The sequence below is a fragment of the Caloenas nicobarica genome, chromosome 29 (assembly GCF_036013445.1).
Source record: "Caloenas nicobarica isolate bCalNic1 chromosome 29, bCalNic1.hap1, whole genome shotgun sequence".
Taxonomy (NCBI): Eukaryota; Metazoa; Chordata; class Aves; order Columbiformes; family Columbidae; genus Caloenas; species Caloenas nicobarica.
The window spans coordinates 1,137,530-1,155,098 of record NC_088273.1 but is presented as its reverse complement, the minus strand read 5'-3'; the positions used below and the strand labels follow the sequence as shown (position 1 = coordinate 1,155,098).

The 17,569-nt window shown below is 51.5% G+C and overlaps 2 protein-coding genes across 2 annotated transcripts; one reads left to right on the top strand and one right to left on the bottom strand.

Moving 5' to 3' along the window:
- Window positions 1-2,878: 2,878 nt before the first annotated feature.
- LOC135999733 (olfactory receptor 14A16-like) lies at window positions 2,879-3,841 on the top strand. Its single transcript, XM_065653292.1, has one exon. The coding sequence runs from the start codon at window positions 2,879-2,881 to the stop codon at window positions 3,839-3,841; it is 963 nt and encodes a 320-aa protein (XP_065509364.1).
- A 4,860-nt stretch (window positions 3,842-8,701) lies between these two features.
- Window positions 8,702-14,925, bottom strand: LOC135999654 (olfactory receptor 14I1-like). Its single transcript, XM_065653213.1, has 2 exons — window positions 14,014-14,925; window positions 8,702-8,740 (listed from the first exon to the last, which is right to left on the bottom strand). The coding sequence occupies exons 1-2, from the start codon at window positions 14,923-14,925 to the stop codon at window positions 8,702-8,704; spliced, it is 951 nt and encodes a 316-aa protein (XP_065509285.1).
- Window positions 14,926-17,569: the final 2,644 nt, after the last annotated feature.

Here is a 17,569-nt window from a genome sequence, read left to right as displayed (position 1 = left end):
CACATGGTGTGGGATGCTGAGGGACCTGGGCTGCTCTGGCCCAGCAGCGCTGGGGAGGCTGCAGCAGTGTAGGAGTAGCCTGAGAGTGCTGGAAGGGTGGTTTCAGAGATGGTGGAGGTTTTCTTCATAGTGGGAAACAGCATGAGAAAGAAATAATGGCACAAAGTGCAGCTGGGGAGGTCCAGGCCGGACATGCAGAGAAAGGAATGTGACTGGAAGGGCAGTGCTGTGGTGGAGCAGGTCACCCAGAGGGAGTCTGCATCAGCCCAAGGCTTTGTGCTTCAAGGAACAGCTGGGGAGGACGGAGAGATCTCAGCAAAGGAAGGAAGATGCTCAGACAAGTGCAAGGTGGGGCAGCAGGGGGGATGTCTCCAGCCTGCGGTGAAAAAGGTGCAGGTGATGCCACAGCATAGGACAGGCTGTCGTGGAGATGATCAAGGGATGCAAAAAGGCTGAAAACCCCAACAGACATGAGCTCCTTCTCCCCTTAGCGATGGCCGTTGTCTCCACCTCTGATGCCTGTGAGGAGACACCTTGTCCTTACAGCACAGGGGCCTCATGGCCTCCTTGTCCCCAGCCAGGAACCTGCGAGGTGTTGGACCATAGTCCTGCCCTTGGCCTTGCACAGCCCGACATCACAGTGTCCCAGGAAGAGCCCTGGGCAACGTGGGAGGGATGGGATCTGCCTTCCCAGGGTCTTGGAGTCAGGGCTTGGCCTTTTGGATAATGAAACACATCCAGGTGTACTTCAGCATCAGAGCCACTTCTACTTTGCTTTTCTTGACCTGTCACCTCTGCTTCCAGTTTTGTGATCTACCCAGAACCTGGGACAGTTCCTCAGTTGTGTCCCTCAGTGGGATCCATTAACATCACAAGAAACTTTGGAGTTTGAATCTGACTTTGACTCCTTGAGAAGTTTCTTCAATTCCTCTCAGGCTGTGAGGTTCATGGACTAAGCACAAAACCCACCAGAGGGGTCATTAAAGTGCCTGGGGCTGCTCCTGTGCTGCTGAGCTGGGCTGGGCTCCTGGGACAGAGGGAGCTCATGGCAAGCGGCAGCACTGCAGAGAGACAGCTCTGCCCAGGAGCAGCTCCTCTGCAAAGCGCAGCAGGGCTGAGGGCTCTGCCTGGGGATCTCAGGGAGACGAGCAAGGCAGAGACAGATTAAAGGTGGTCAGGACTTTGAAGATGACTGAGAGCTCACTGGAGGAGAAATCTTTTCAGTCTTTGTCACGGTAAGTCTCTAGGTGCAGGGCAATGCAGCTGTAGCTCCTGAAGGCATCCTCTAAATCTGGCACAAATGCAGCTTGTTGGATCTGAAAGAGGAAGCTCTTCTTCAGAAATTTCAAATTTGGGTGCCCATGGCTGTGTTTCAGAGCAGGCTCCCTGCACCCCATGGGCTGTGTGTCGGCTCAAGGACTCCACTGCTGGTCAGGGTCAGCACTAAGCCTGCCCATGGTGATCCCCGTGATTGTGTGGGGAGAAATTCTGCATGGAAGGAACAATCTCTGACAGATCAGTGCAGGGTCCTTCTGTTCTTGAGAGAGCGCTGTGTGGGTCAGGGCTCCTCACTACTCCAGACCACTAAAGGACATCTGCCAGGCTACTTTTAAAAAAGCACAGCAAGGCAGGGGCTACCTGAAAAAGAAGGATCTTGTACCATCAATCACGTACTCTGAGTTGTCTGGGTGGGCAATAGGACGCAGAAATTATTTTCTCAGTTCAGGAGGAGGAATTGAAATTCCAGAAATCTTACTCCGAGAGGGGAATAAAGCTGTGAGTATCAGAACTAAATACACCCTGGCTTACAGACAGCATCAGGATGACTTTTCCAGCCTCATCAGGGCAGGGAGGAGACCTGGGGACAGAGACACAGCTGCAGGCAGGGAGAGCTCCAGGCAGCAGAGCAGGGGCTGTTCAGGAGCTCTTTTGCTCCTGCTCTGCAGGTGGCTGCTGGGGGTTGTCTGCTGGGCAATGATGGGACTGTCCCTTTAGCACATCCCATCTCCAGGAGCCCTGACTCTGCTCTGCCTGTCCTGCTGGGCTCACCAGCTGCCCCCAGAAAGGCCCAGCTCTGCTGTAGGATGCCAGGAGTGCTGAGCCTTTCCTTGGGGTCCGCACTCTCCTGCCAGGGTCCTTTGCTTGTCTCTGTGAGGGGTCGTGTCCTGCTCTCTCCATCACGTCTCCACCTCTGGGCTGGGAAATAGTTTGCAAATCTGCCCTTTCTAAAAGGCTCTCCTGCTCCAGTGTGAGTACAGTTGTTTGGATTACTTAGATTAATTTGTGTCTGAAGTCATTTTCATTGCAGCACAAGGTGGAGCACAGGACAGATGAGTGCAATCCTGATGGACACTTCTGCTGTCTGAGTCTGCACTGAGCCAGAGAAAGCTGAGCTTTTTTGCCTCTCCTGTCTCAAGCCTCTTCATATTTTCAGTCAGAGAAATGAGGATTTCTACCCGTAAAAAAACCCCACTCACCTGATGTGGTGGTGGAAAATAAAAAAACACACAAAAAAAATTTATAAGGACAAGCTAATTGTCTCCTCTGCAGCCAAAGCCCTTGACAGTCATGAGCACAGATATTAAACTTTTTCATTGAAGATGGATTACATCTGCCATTCCTTGTGAATGTCAGAGCTGTCACAAACCAGCTCCCATGTCCCCACTGCAGCAGAGCAAAGCTGGCTGCTTGGCAGCACACCGGCAGAGGTCCTGCTCCTCACAGCACACTCAGGCAGCACACAACAGAGAAAGGAAATGCATTTCTATTGGGATGATATCTTTAAAAAATGGTGTGGCTTTGCTAAGAGGAGTCTGTCCTAATTTTAAGTTGCTTTTTTTTTTTTTTTCAACAGAGCCCACATGCCAACAAACAGCAAATGTCCAACAGCAGCTCCATCACCCAGTTCCTCCTCCTGCCGTTCACAGACACACGGGAGCTGCAGCTCTTGCACTTCTGGCTCTTCCTGGGCATCTACCTGGCTGCCCTCCTGGGCAACGGCCTCATCATCACCACCATAGCCTGTGACCAGCACCTCCACACCCCCATGTACTTCTTCCTCCTCAACCTCTCCCTCCTCGACCTGGGCTCCATCTCCACCACTCTCCCCAAATCCATGGCCAACTCTCTCTGGAACACCAGGGCCATCTCCTTTTTGGGATGTGCTGCACAAGTCTTTATGTTTCTCTTTTTCATTTCAGCAGAGTATTCTCTGCTCACCATCATGTCCTATGACCGCTACGTTGCCATCTGCAAACCCCTGCACTACGGGACCCTCCTGGGCAGCAGAGCTTGTGTCCACATGGCAGCAGCTGCCTGGGCCACTGGGTTTCTCAATGCTCTGCTGCACACGGCCAATACATTTTCACTGCCACTGTGCAAGGGCAATGCTGTGGATCAGTTCTTCTGTGAAATTCCCCAGATCCTCAAGCTCTCCTGCTCACACTCCTACCTCAGGGAAGTTGGGCTTGTGGTGGTCAGTGCCTGTTTAGCATTTGGGTGTTTTATCCTCATTCTTTTCTCCTATGTGCAGATCTTCAGGGCTGTGCTGAGGATCCCCTCTGAGCAGGGACAGCACAAAGCCTTTTCCACATGCCTCCCTCACCTGGCCGTGGTCTCCCTGTTTGTCAGCACTTGCATGTTTACGTACCTGAAACCCCCCGCCATCTCTTCCCCATCCCTGGACCTGGTGGTGTCTGTTCTGTACTCGGTGGTGCCTCCGGTAGTGAACCCCCTCATCTACAGCATAAGGAACCAGGAGCTCAAGGATGCCCTGAGGAAACTCATGGCTGGATTCTTGTCAAAGGCATTAAACTTCCCATGTTCTGCATATCACTCATGACATATCTCATGACAGACCCTACCCTGTCTTTTTTACATTTTGTAGTTGTGGATCATTGTTTGGAGTTGGGGGAAGGCTTGTTTGGTTTTACTTTTTTAACTATGATAATATTGCCCACAAAGAAATGTTATTATTCATCCCGCTTCTAATTCTCTGTACACCTTTATATTTCAAGTCATCAATCTTGTAAATAAGAATTCATGCTCTCTGTGGATTTAAACAAAATAAATGACCTTGCAGCGAACCGTTTGCCTGAGATCCTTCCTCTGCAGCCTTTGTGAAGCTCAATACAAGCTGTCTGTGGGCAAAGATGGAGGAAACAGCCCCAGCAGAGCAGCTCTGCCAGGGAGCACCAGCCTTGTCCTTTCCGGAGTCCTTCTCTTTCCACTTCCCCACTCTCCTTCTCAGCCCTTGTGTTGGTGCAAGGCCTGAGCGCTCCTAAGGCTTGGTCACCGTCCTGCTGTGTGTCAGTCCTGTGATCGCAGGCAGGGACAGGCAATGGGCACTTTTGTGACAGAGCTGGCCTCGGAACAGCATCTCCATCAGCAAGGGCATCTCCTTAGCACAGTGCCTGAACGTTTAGGTCTTCTTCCAAAGTTCCCTGAAGAACATTCCTAAGGAACAGACTCTCCAGAGGCTCATTGATTTGCGTGTTTCCCTTTGGACTCAGTGTGATGAGATCAGGGTCCAGTGTGGCTTTCGAGGGACTTCGGGCTGGTTGTTCAGGTGTTGCTTGTTGGTGACCAGCACCCACATACATGGTGAATAAGGCAGCGTCCCTCTGAGCACCCGCCATGGCCCCGCAGAGTCACCACAGCCCGGGCACCACAGCCCACTTGATCTACAGAGCAAAACCCCCAGCTCGGGGGCTGTGGGGAGCGTGGGGACAGGGTGCAGGAACGGCAGCCAGGCCAGTGCAGGTGTGCTCTCCCTAGGGAAAGGCTTTGTGGGGAGATGGGATGTCCCAAGAGAAGAGCAGGACACAGTGTGTGTGCAAGAGAGACATGGAAACAGCCTGTCGTGCTGCCAGGTGCCAGCTTGGGGCTGTTGCCTCTTGCAGCCACCATCTTAATCATTGTCCTCTCACCATGGCTCAAAGAGCTTTTTCTTCTCCCCGTGGAAGGACACCTGATGAGTAGGTCAGAAGTCCAGGTGTGCACTGAGGGGACATGTGAGCATGCACATCCTGTGTGGGGGGAAATGAACCCAAATGAGCACAAATGCCATCAGCTGTTCCTGTGGGTGCCATGGAAGCCTGTGGGACAGTGTATTGAGGTCACTTCATGTTGAGAGTAACTTCCCCAAGAAACCACCTGAATGCAGCACAGGGATGTGCTTCCTTGAACTGAGGTCAGTGTGACCTCCCTGGAGACCTGCATCAGCTCCACCACCCAGAAACAGTTGCTGCCCAGCTTTGTGACCGACAGCAGCACCATCTCTGCTTGCAGCTCTGTCACTACTATTTCCTGCAACTCTTGCATGTACTGAGTGCCTTGGTGTTGTTTTTTTTGGTTTTTTGTTTTCTGGCGGCCACATCCTGCGACCAGTGCTGGGCCCTAAGGCACCCACTGCATTTTGCAAGAGTTATAGGCTGGACGGTCTGTCTCCAGAAGGCAGCTGCACCGTGGCTATGGGGATTTCTATCCCCTACAGTCATCACTTCATTCTTGCCCCAGATACAGTTTTGTGTTTGTATTTCAGAGCCATTTGTCCCCTTCCTGTTCACATGGGCATCCCATGAATGCATCGCTGCTCTCTACTGCAGTGTAGACAGGCACAAGGCCTTCTCCACCAGCTCCTCTCACCTCACCAGTGCCACTGTTTTCTACAGCACCCTCATCCTTGCCTGTGGGATGCCCAGAACAGCCCTCCCGAGACAGTTTGACAAAGCCTTTTTTCTGCACCATCCTCACATTCCTGCTCAGTCCCCTCACCCACAGCTTAAGGACCAGAAAGTTTGGGCAGAAGTGGGGCACTGAGAAAAATGGTCAGGAAAGCTTGGAGGTGCACAGAGAGCGCATCAACATGTTGGCCTGCTGCTCCCTTCTGAACAAGCCCAGAGGACCTGGAGAGCATTTGCTGTGTCCCAGGAACTCTCCTGGAAGGTTGGGTTATGGAGAAAACTTTTGGTGCAGGAAGGGGCAGACGGGTGCTGGTGGAACTGGCTGGTGTGACCGTGAGACGTCTCTCAAACACCTCAGAAAAGTCATGGCTCTCAGGGGGGTTGCATGGTTCTCCGAGAAAGAAAATATCGAAAATGACTTCTCATAGAATCCCAGAATAACTGTGGCTGGAAGAGACCCTTAGAATCATCGAGTCCAACCATAACCTAAATCTGGCACTAAACCATGTTCCTAAGAGTCTCATCTATCTGCCTTTTAAACACCTTCAGGGATGGTGACTCCTCCACCTCACTGGGCAGTCTGTTCTGCTGTTTCAAAACCCTTTCTGTGAAGAAATATTTCCTAATATCCAATCTGAACCTCCCCTGGCAGAACTCAAGGCCATTTCCTCTTGTCCTGTCTCTTGGTACTTGGGAGAAGAGACCAACACCCTCCATGCTCCAACCTCCTTTCAGGCAGTTGCAGAGAGTGATAAAGTCTCTGCTCTGCCTCCGTTTCTCCAAACTGAATCCCCCAAGGTCCCTCAGCTGCTCCTCATAAGACTTGTGCTCCAGACCCTCATGAGCCTTGTCACCCTCCTCTGATCTCTCTCCAGCTCCTCGATGTCTTCCTTGTCATGAGGGGCCTAAAACTGACCACAGTGCAAGGGGATGATCACTTCTCTAGTCCTGCTGGCCACAATATTCCTGGTACAAGCCAGGATGCTGTTGGCCTTTTTGGGCACCTGGGCACACACTGGCTCATGTTCAGCCATTGTCGCCAAGACCCCCTGGTTCTTTTCCTTTCCAGACGCTCTTCCCTGAGCCTGGTGCATTCATGTGGTTGTTGTGACCCATGTACAGGACCCAACACTTGGCCTTGTTAAACCTCATACAATTTGCCTCAGCCCAACCATCTAGCTGGTCTAGATCCCGCTGCAGAGCCTTTCTACCCTCCAGCAGATCAACACTCCCACCCAATTTGGTGTCATCTGCAAACTTACTGAGGGTGCACTTGATCCCCTCATCCAGATCATTGATAAAGAAACTAAACACAACAGGCCTCAATACCAAGCCCTGGAGAACACCACTCGTGACTGGCCACCAACTGGATTTGACTCCATTCACCACAACTCTTCGGGCCTGGCCAAAGCATCCTTGTATTCCTCTTGAGTCTCCTGCCCCTTCTTCCAAAGGTTATAAATTCTCCTTTTATTCCCAAGTTCCAGGCCAGCCTTCTTCCCCGACGGCTCGCCTTCCGGCACACAGGGACAGCTGCTCCTGCGCCTCTGAGATCACCTTCTTGAAGAGAGCCCAGCTTCCTGGACTGCTTTGTCCTTCAGAACTGCCTCCCAAGGGACTCTGCCAACCAGCCTCTAAACAGACCAAAGTCTACCCTTCGGAAGGCCAAGTAGAAATTCATCTGACCACCCTCCTCGAGTCCAACTCCTGTCCCTGCACAGGACAACCCCACAGTTCACACCGTGTGTCTGAGGACGTTGTCCAGTCTCTTCTTCAACACTGTCAACTTGGGGAGCCTGTTCCAGTGTCCAGCACCCTCTGGGTGAAGAACCTTTTCCTAATGTCCAGCCTAAACCTCTCCTGGCACATCTTCCTGCCATTCCCTCGGGTTCTGTCATTGGTCACTAAAGAGGTGAGTTCGGTGCCTTCCCTTCCTCCTCCCCATGTGATGAAGCTGTAGACCGCAATGAGGTCTCCTCTCAGTCTCCTCTCTCCAAGCTGAAAAACCAAATGAGTTCAGCTGCTTGTTATACATCTTCCCCTGCAAATGTTTGACCAATTTTGTAGCCTCTTCTGGACACTCTCTAGCAGCCTATTATCTTTTATATACTGTGGCATCCAGAACTGCAAACAGTGCTCCAGGTGAGGCTGCAGGAGAACACTCTAGACCATAGGAGAGACACTGGATCAGCACCAATGAGATAATGCTGCAATCACCTCTTCTACAAACTGAAAAATAATAAACTATAACTTTAACCAAAAAACAAAGTAATTTTTATTACAAGGCTTTGAAATCATTCTCTGTGACTACACCAGGAAACCTCTCTAATCAACTGTACAAGACTAGAAGGAAACTACAAGAAGAGACATGGTTTGTTAGAGCTTTTTTCAGTATTATGAGCCCCATGGTGTATTTGGTGATGAGTCCTTGAAGCTCAGGTGCTGAGAGGAGATTGCACAAACCTTGCCAGAAGTCAAAGTCAGAAGAAAAAAGTACTGAGTACCTTGAAGTATTAATGAGTTCCACTGAGGGCAAGTACCAGCAAAGCCTCCCCAGGGACTCGTTAGAGCAGAGAATTGGAGGCCATGATGGCAGATAAACAAAGGGTCATGTGCAGGCAGCTGAGGTGCTGAGAAAAGCCTGGTTTTGTTGGATGAAGCAGAGAGGCCAAGGCCTGACCCCCAGCCCCTGGGAAGGCAGATCCTGTCCCTCACCCATTGCTCAGGGCTCCTCCTGGGGCAGGGGGATGTGGGCTGTGTGATGCTGAGTGAAGGACAATGGTGTGACAGTTCCCAGCCTTCCTGGGGGTGTGCAGGAGGCCATGAGGTGCCCCCAGTGCCTGAGGACAACATGATGATTGCCATAGCCAAGGGGACAAAGACTTGGGTTCTCTTGGTGACATCCAGCCTTGCCAGTGCCCTTTGCCATCTCCACCACAGGTTGTCCTACACTGTCCCACAGCTGCTTCTGTTTCCCTGCAGGCTGCAGACACCCATCTCGCTTTCTCCCCCTGCTCTCACCCTGGAGTTTCCATACATTGCCTGATGTGTCTCCACTCTCATGGTCTGTTCCTCGAAACACAAGGTGGTGGACTGATCTCACACTCCTTCTGGATGATTTCTTGTACCACAGCACTACTCTTTGAGTGATATTTCTTCCTCCTCATGTTCCAAACTGCGCTGTGTGGCAGTGTTTGTCTCCTCTGCTGTAGAAAGGAGGACCCTGAAAACTACTGACCTGTCAGCCCCTTACCTGTGCCTGGGAAGATCATGGAACGGATCCTCCTAGAAGCTGTGCTAAGGCACAAGGAGGACAGGGAGGTGATTTGAGACAGCCAGCATGGCTTCACCAAGGGCAAGTTCTGCCTGACTAACCCAGTGGCGTTCTACAATGGAGTAACTACATCAGTGGACAAAGGAAGGGCTATGGATGTCATCTATCTGGACTTCTGTAAAGCCTTGGACATGGTCCCTCACAACATCCTTCTCTCTACACTGCAGAGATATGGATTTGATGGCTGGACTGTTTGGTGGGTGAGGAACCGTCTCAATGGTTGCACCAAGAGAGTGGTGGTCAATGCAACGATGGCCACTGGTGACAAGTGGTTTCCCTCAGGGGTCCATAGTGGGATAAGTACTGTTTAATATCTTCATCAATTACATAGTGGGATCAAGTGAACCCTCAGCAAGTTTGCGGATAACACCAAACTGAGTGGTGTTGCTGATATGACTGTGCGACAGAAGGCCATCCAGAGGGACCTGGAAAAGCTCAAGAAGTGGACCCATTTGAATCTCCTGAGGTTCAACAAGGCCATACGCAAGGTCCTGCACCTGGGTTGGGGCAAGCCCCTCACTATCATTACAGGCTGGGGGATGAAAGGATGGAGAGCAGCCCTGATGAGAAGGACTTGGGGATCCTGGTGGGTGAAAGACTGGACAGGAGCTGGGAATGTGCGCTTGCAGCTCATAAGGCCAAACATATCCCGGGCTGCATCCAAAGGAGCATGACGAGCAGGTCAAGGGAGGGGATTCTGCCCCACTCAGGTGAGGCCCCACTTGGAGTCCTGCATCCAGCTCTGGGGTCCTCAGTACAGGACAGACATGGAGAGACCAACACCCTCCATACTCCAATCTCCTTCCAGGCAGTTGTAGAGAGTGAGAAGGCCTCCCCTCCACCTTCTTTTCTTCAGACTAAACAGCCCCAGTTCCCTCAGCTGCTCCTCATCAGACTTTTGCTCCAGCCCCTTCACCAGCTCCATTGCCCTTCTCTGAACTTGCTCCAGCACCTCAAGGTCTTTCCTATAGTGAGGGACCCAAATCTGACCTCAGGTTTCAAGGTGGGGGCCTCACAAGCGCCAACTACAAGTGGATGATAGCTACCCTGGTCCTGCTGGCTGCACTACTCTTGATGCATGCCAGGATGCTGGTGGCATTTTGTCCACCTGGGCACACGCTGGCTCATGTTCAGCTGGCTGTCAATCAACACGCCCACATCCCTCTTTTCCAGGCAGCTTTCCAGCCACGCTTCCCTGAGCCTGTACCGCTGCCTGGGGTTGTTTTGACCCAAGCGCAGGACCCGGCACTGGGTCTTATTAAATCCCAGACAACTGGACTGAGCCCATCATTTCATCTGGTCCAGATCCCTCTGTAGAGCCTTCCTACGCTCCAGCAGGTCAACACTCCCACCCAACTTGGTGTCATCTGCAAACTTACTGAGGGTGCATTTGATCACCTCTTCCAGACCACTGATAAAGAGATTAAACAGAACTGGCCCCAATACTGAGCCCTGAGGAACACCACTCGTGACCGGTCACCAACTGGATTTGGCTCCGTTCACCACTCCTTTTCCCAGCCATGTTTCTGCTGTTTTCCTATCCCACGCAGAGGCAGAAGGGACCTCACAGTCCCCTCCACAGCCATTGGCTTCCTACTGAACTAGGAGTTCCTGAGACACAGCTGAGCACATGGTGTCGTACCCAGCCATCACCCTCCTTGTGGTGCAGTGTGTGAGCAGGTAAAACTAAGCTGCTTTCATCGAATTCATCTAATAGATTTCCTATCAAGGGTTTGAGCGGAGAAACGCTCCTCAGAGGAGCTGCTCTATTTACACTGTTGCATTTTATATCTCTGCTTCTGCCTCAATTTTTTTTTCCTTCTTCCTCTGTGTATTCTGTCTCAAAAGAGTTCTCCAAGGAAAAGATTAATGAAATCGTACAATAATGCAGGTTGGAAGAGACCCCTGAACACCATCTCTATTCAACTGATATTTATAGCACCCCAAGGAAGAGCTGAAAACATTTGTGCTCACTTGGGTTCATCTCACCACATGCACACAATGGACATGCACAAGATATGTATGTTTACAACTCATCTGTACAATGAATATATGGACTTTTTACCTAGTATTTCATAGAATCGTAGAATGTCCTAAGTTGGAAGGAACCAGCAAGGAACATTGAATCCAACTCCTGTCCCTGCACAGGACAACTCCACAGTTCACACCATGTATCTGAGGACGTTGCCCAGTCTCTTCTTGAACATTGTCTGGTTTGGGGTCGTGACAGCTCCCTGGGGAGCCTGTTCCAGTGCTCCAGCAACCTCTGGGTGAAGAACCTTTTCCTCATGTCCAACCTGACCCTCCCCTGGCACATCTTCCACCATTCCTGGGGTTCTGTCATTAGTCACTAAAGAGAAGAGCTCTGCCCATCCTTCTCCGATTGTGAAGAAGCTCTAGCCACCATGAGGTCTCCTTTTAGTCCTTTCTTCAGCTCTGATGCTGAGAAACCCCTTGCTTTGCTTTCTGAAGCAGAAAGGAGAAGCCATGACCTCCAGGCATTGGGAACAGGAATCCTGTCCCTCACACACAGCTCAGGGCTCTACCTGGGACCGTGGGATGTGGGTGTGCAAGGCCGAGGGAAGGACAACACTGGTACAACAATTTCCAGCTTCCTCATTGGGCCTCCATGGAGGCAACGAGGCCCCAGTGCCATGAGGACAACTTGTCTTCTCCTAGGCCTCAGTGGCACAGACAACTGCCATGGCCAAGGGGACAGAGACCTGGGTTCTGTGGGTGCCTTCCAGCCTTGCCAGCGCCCTTTGCCATCTCCATCACAGGCTGTTCTACACTGTCCTACACCTGCCCCTCTTTCCCTGCAGGCTGTAGACACCGATCTGGCTTCCCCACCTGCTCTCACCCCAGCATTTCTGTCCCTTCACTGATGTGTCTGCACCCTCACTGGCTGTTCTTTGGAACACAAACCATGGGCTGATCCAGCTCCCTCTGCGTGACCTCTTGCATCACAGCACTGCCCTACCAGTGACATTTCTTCCTCCTGATATCCAGGTCTCACCTTCCAAACTGCACTTCATGACTTTTTTTTCCCTCTTCTTTTTTTTCCCCATTACCAAGGAAAGCTCAGCCACCTGAGTAACTGCCCATCAAACAGAGAACCCAACCTGTTAGTCTTCTTGTCATCTTGCACTCGAACAGAGAGAAGTAATCTCACAATGATCTTCTAAATCCCAGGACTGCTGCTGGCCTTTCAGCTTCTCTGATAGACACGACCATGTCCCTGCTGCTGTCCCATCATGTACTCAGATGAGATGAACATGACAATCCGTCTCCAAGGCCTCTTCCTGGGTGGGACCTGTAGGTACTTAGGCAGAGGTTCTTTCCCAGCCGTGTCCCTGCTGCTGGCCTGTCACCTCCAGAGACAGAACTGACCTCACAGTCCCCTTCACAGCCACACGCTTCTGACTGGATTAGGAGACACTGACACACAGCTGATGTCATAACACACCATGCCCATCCATCAACCTCCTATGGCCCAGGACCTGACCAGATGAATGTATGCTTGTATTAGGGAAGTTATCAAATGTATATCCTACTAACGATTTGAGCACATAAACATCCCAGTCCTGCATCCAGGCAGATTCCTCTGGTATGTAACATCCAACATGAAGTGACATCTAGACACCGTCTGCCCCACAGGCCTTCATGGAAGCTCAAGGAATGTCTGGTTATTTTTCACTTGGGCTCATCTCACCTCGGGTTCCTGTCACCTCACACACATGATGTGCATGCTCACAGCTCATCTGTTCAATGAAAACCTCCTGTTGCCACTCTCAAGGGATGGGAGGTACCTCAGCCTTAAGGTGTGTGTCCCTGCTCTGTCTTCATCTGAGATGTCCCACATCATGTGGAATGGGCACAGTTCAAGGAAGGACAACCCAGTGCTGCATTCACGTGTTTTCCCATGGGATGTTCCTCCCAACATGAAGTGACCTTGAGACACTGTCTGTCCCCCAGTCCTTCACGGAAAACCCTGGAATAGCTGATGGTGTTTTTGCTCACTAGGGTTCATGTCAACTCATGTACATGATGTGCGTGCTCATATCTCATCTGTACAATACAAACATGGACTGCTGAACTACTCATTCAGTGTCCATCCATGGAGAGAAGAACAACCTCTGTGGGTGAGAGGCCAGTGCTGGAAATGGTGGTTGTGAGAGGCTGGTCCATGATGATTGACCTGAGGCTCCTTCCCAAGGGGTGTCCAGTGCACAGGGGCACAGCCCAGCCCCTGCTCTGCTTGTCCTGCAGGTCTCTGGCAGGAGGCCTGGCTGTGAGAGGACACTGCTGTGTGCCCAGCCCTGCACACACACACTGTGCAGCTGCACAATGGTGTTTCATCTGTGGGCCACTTTCTTGGGCATGTTCTTGAGAAAAGCTATGAAAGAAGACCTAAAACTTCCAGGACTGCACTCAGCAGATCACCATTCTTCATGGAACGCTGTTCTGAGGCCAGCTCTGTCACAGCAGTGCCCATTGCCTGTCCCTGCCTGCGCTCACAGGACTGACACACAGCAGGACGGTGACCAAGCTGCCAGAGCACTCAGGCCTTGCACCAACACAAGGGATGAGAAGGAGAGTGTGGGAGTGGAACGAGAACAGCTCTGGAAGACCAAGGGCTGCTGCTCCCTGGCAGCGCTGCCAGGCTGGGACTCTGCTCCCCTCCACTAATGCAGACAGAAACTGTCGCTGCAGCTCCAAAAAGGCCTTAAAAGAAGATCTCAGGGGAAAAATAAAACAAAATGAAACACTGCAGGGCCTTTTATACATTTTTTTAAAAAAGTAGAGAAAAGGGCTCCTCATTTCCATAGACACTTGGTCAGAAAAAAAGGCAGACAGTGAATTAGGAAAGGAATGACAACTTTATGACAAAACACAACCACAACAACAACAAGAAACGCTGAGAATGTAATGAGTTACACTATAACTGCTCTGCAGAGGGTGAGAGTTTGTTGCTGTTTATAATTGTAAAAGTGCAGTTATCAATTTCCACACTGAATCCTGCAGCTCCTGGTTCCTCATGCTGTAGATGAGGGGGTTCACTGCTGGAGGAACCACCGAGTACAGAACAGACAGCACCAGGTCCAGTGAAGGGGATGAGATGGAGGGGGGTTTCAGGTAGGCAAAAATGCCAGTGCTGATGAAAAGAGAGACCACAGCCAGGTGAGGGAGGCAGGTGGAAAAGGCTTTGTGCCGTCCCTGCTCAGAGGGGATCCTCAGCACAGCCCTGATGATCTGCACATAGGAGAAAAAAATGAAAATAAAACATCCCTCAAAAAAAAAAGCACTAAACATGAGAAGCCCAACTTCCCTGTAGTGGGCATCTGAGCAGGAGAGCGTGAGGATCTGGGGGATTTCACAGAAGAACTGGTCAACAGTACTGCCCTTGCACAGTGGCAGTGAAAATGTATTGGCCGTGTGCAGCAGAGCATAGAGAAACCCAGTAGCCCAGGCGGCTGCTGCCATGTGGACACAAGCTCTGCTGCCCAGGAGGGTCCCGTAGTGCAGGGGTTTGCAAATGGCAACGTAGCGGTCATAGGACATGATGGTGAGGAGATAATACTCTGCTGAAATGAAAAAGAGAAACATAAAGACTTGTGCAGCACATCCCAAAAAGGAGATGGCCCTGGTGTTCCAGAGGGAGTTGGCCATGGATTTGGGGAGAGTGGTGGAGATGGAGCCCAGGTCGAGGAGGGAGAGGTTGAGCAGGAAGAAGTACATGGGGGTGTGGAGGTGCTGGTCACAGGCTATGGTGGTGATGATGAGTCCGTTGCCCAGGAGGGCAGCCAGGTAGATGCCCAGGAAGAGCCAGAAGTGCAAGAGCTGCAGCTCCCATGTGTCTGTGAACGGCAGGAGGAGGAACTGGGTGATGGAGCTGCTGTTGGACATTTGCTGTTTCTTGGAATATGGACTCTGTTCAAAAAAAGAAAACCCAACGTAAAATTAGGACAAACTCCTCTTAACAAAGCCACATCATTTTTTATAGATATCACCCCAATAGAAATGCATTTCGTTTCTCTGTTGTGTGCTGGCTGAGTGTGCTGTGAGGAGCAGGACCTCTGCCCGTGTGCTGCCCAGCAGCCAGCTTTGCTCTGCTGCAGTGAGGACATAGGAGCTGGTTTGTGACAGCTCTGACATTCACAAGGAATGGCAGATGTAATCCACCTGCAATGAAAAAGTTTAATATCTGTCCTCATGGCTGTCAAGGGCTTGGGCTGCAAAGGAGACAATTAGCATATTTTTATAAATATTTTATCTGGGTTTTTTTATTTTCCATCACCACATCAGGTGAGTGCTGTTTTTTCAGGGGTAGAAATCCTAATTTCTATGATTGAAAATGTGATGAATCGAGAGACAGGAGAGGCAAAAAGGCTCAGCTTTCTCTGGTGCTTAATTGAATCAGACAGCAGAAGTCTCCATCAGGATTGTACTCATCTGTCTGTGCTTCAGTTTGTGCTGCCATTAAAATGACTTCAGACACATATTATTCTAATTAATCCAAACAACTGGACTCACACAGCAGCAGGAGAGCCCTGTTTGAAAGGGCAGATCTGCAAACTCTTCTCTGTCCCAGCCCAGAGGTGGAGATGTGATGGAGAGAGCAGGACACGGCCCCTCACAGAGACAAGCAAAGGACTCTGGCAGGAGAGTGCGGACCCCAAGGAAAGGCTCAGCACTCCTGGCATCCTACAGCAGAGCTGGGCCTTTCTGGGGGCAGCTGGTGAGCCCAGCAGGACAGGCAGAGCAGAGTCAGGGCTCCTGGAGATGGGATGTGCTAAAGGGACAGTCCGATCATTGCCCAGCAGACAACCCCCAGCAGCCACCTGCAGAGCAGGAGCAAAAGAGCTCCTGACCAGCCCCTGCTCTGCTGCCTGGAGCTGTCCCTGCCTGCAGCTGTGTCTCTGTGCCCAGGTCTCCTCCTGTCAGTGTCACAGACCCCATCCCAGCCGCTGTGTGCTCAGCTCTGCCCTGCAGACCCCTCCCAGCAGCCGGCACTGCCCAGGGGCAGCTCTGTGTGGGCCGGCTCTGATGGGAACATCAGACCAACAACAATGAGCCTGGAAAAGTCATCCTGATGCTGTCTGGAAGCCAGGGTGTGTTGATTTCTGATACTCACAGGTTTATTCACTACTAAGAGTCACAGATTTGGAATTTCAGTTCATCCTCCTGAACTGAGACATTAATTTCTGTGTCCCCTTGGGCTCATAGACAATCTAGAGTACAAGACTGATAGAACAGGATCCTTCATTTCCACAAAGCCCCTATCTTGCTGTGCCTTTCCAAACGTCTCCAAGGAATGTCCTAAAGTAATATGGAGCTACGAGCACCCCCATTCCAAGCAGAACCTATAGCATGACCCTGCCCAGCCAGAGGTGGATCCTTCCCCCCACAGCTTCTCCCCTCAGTGTTGTTGGGATCTCCCCGGGCAGGCTGAGCGCTGACCCTGGCAGGCGGCAGAGTCCCTGCCCCGGCACAGCCCTGGGGTGCAGGGACCCTGCTCTGCAGGACAGCCCTGGGCACCTTTGGCTGCAAACTCGTCTGCTTTGATTTTCAAAATTGCTGAACAAGAGTCCTCTCCATAGGGATCCCATAAGCTGTGGCTGTTCCAGCTTTAGGAGATGCCTCCAGGAGCTACAGCTGCATTGCCCTGGACCCAGAGACTTACCATGTCAAGGGGCTGCAAAGAGTTCTCCTCCAGTGAGCTGTCAGTCATCCTCCCCATCCTGACCACCTTTAATCTCTCTCTGCCTTGCTCGTCTCCCTGAGATCCCCAGGCAGAGCCCTCAGCCCTGCTGCGCTTTGCAGAGGAGCTGCTCCTGGGCAGAGCTGTCTCTCTGCAGCGCTGCTGCTTGCCATGAGCTCCCTCTGTCCCAGGAGCCCAGCCCAGCTCAGCAGCACAGGAGCAGCCCCAGGCACTTTAAGGACCCCTCTGGTGGCTTTGGTGCTGAGTCCATGAGCCTCACAGCCTGAGAGGAATTGAAGAAACTTCTCAAGAAGTCAAAGTCAGATTCAAACTCCAAAGTTTCTTGTAATGTTAATGGGTCCCACTGAGGGACACTACTGAGAAACCATCCCCAGGGTTGGTTAGAGCAGAAAACTGGAGGCGGAGATGACAAGTCACTAAAAGCAAAGTACAGGTGGCTCTGAAGCTGAGTACACCTGGATGTGTTTCATTAACCGAAGGGCCAATCCCTGACCCCCAAACCCTGGGAAATCAGATCCTGTCCCTCTCACATTGCCCAGGGCTCTTCCTGGGACACTGTGATGTGGGGCTGTGCAAGGCCAAGGGCAGGACTATGGTCCCACACCTCCCAGGTTCCTGGCTGGGGACAAGCAGGCCATGAGGCCCCTGTGCTGTAAGGACAAGGTGTCTCCTCACAGACACTAGAGGTGGAGACAACAGCCATTGCTAAGGGGAGAAGGAGCTCATGTCTGTTGGGGGCTTTCAGCCTTTTTACATCCCTTGACCATCTCCACGACAGCCTGTCCTATGCTGTGGCATCACCTGCACCTCTTTCCCTGCAGGCTGGAG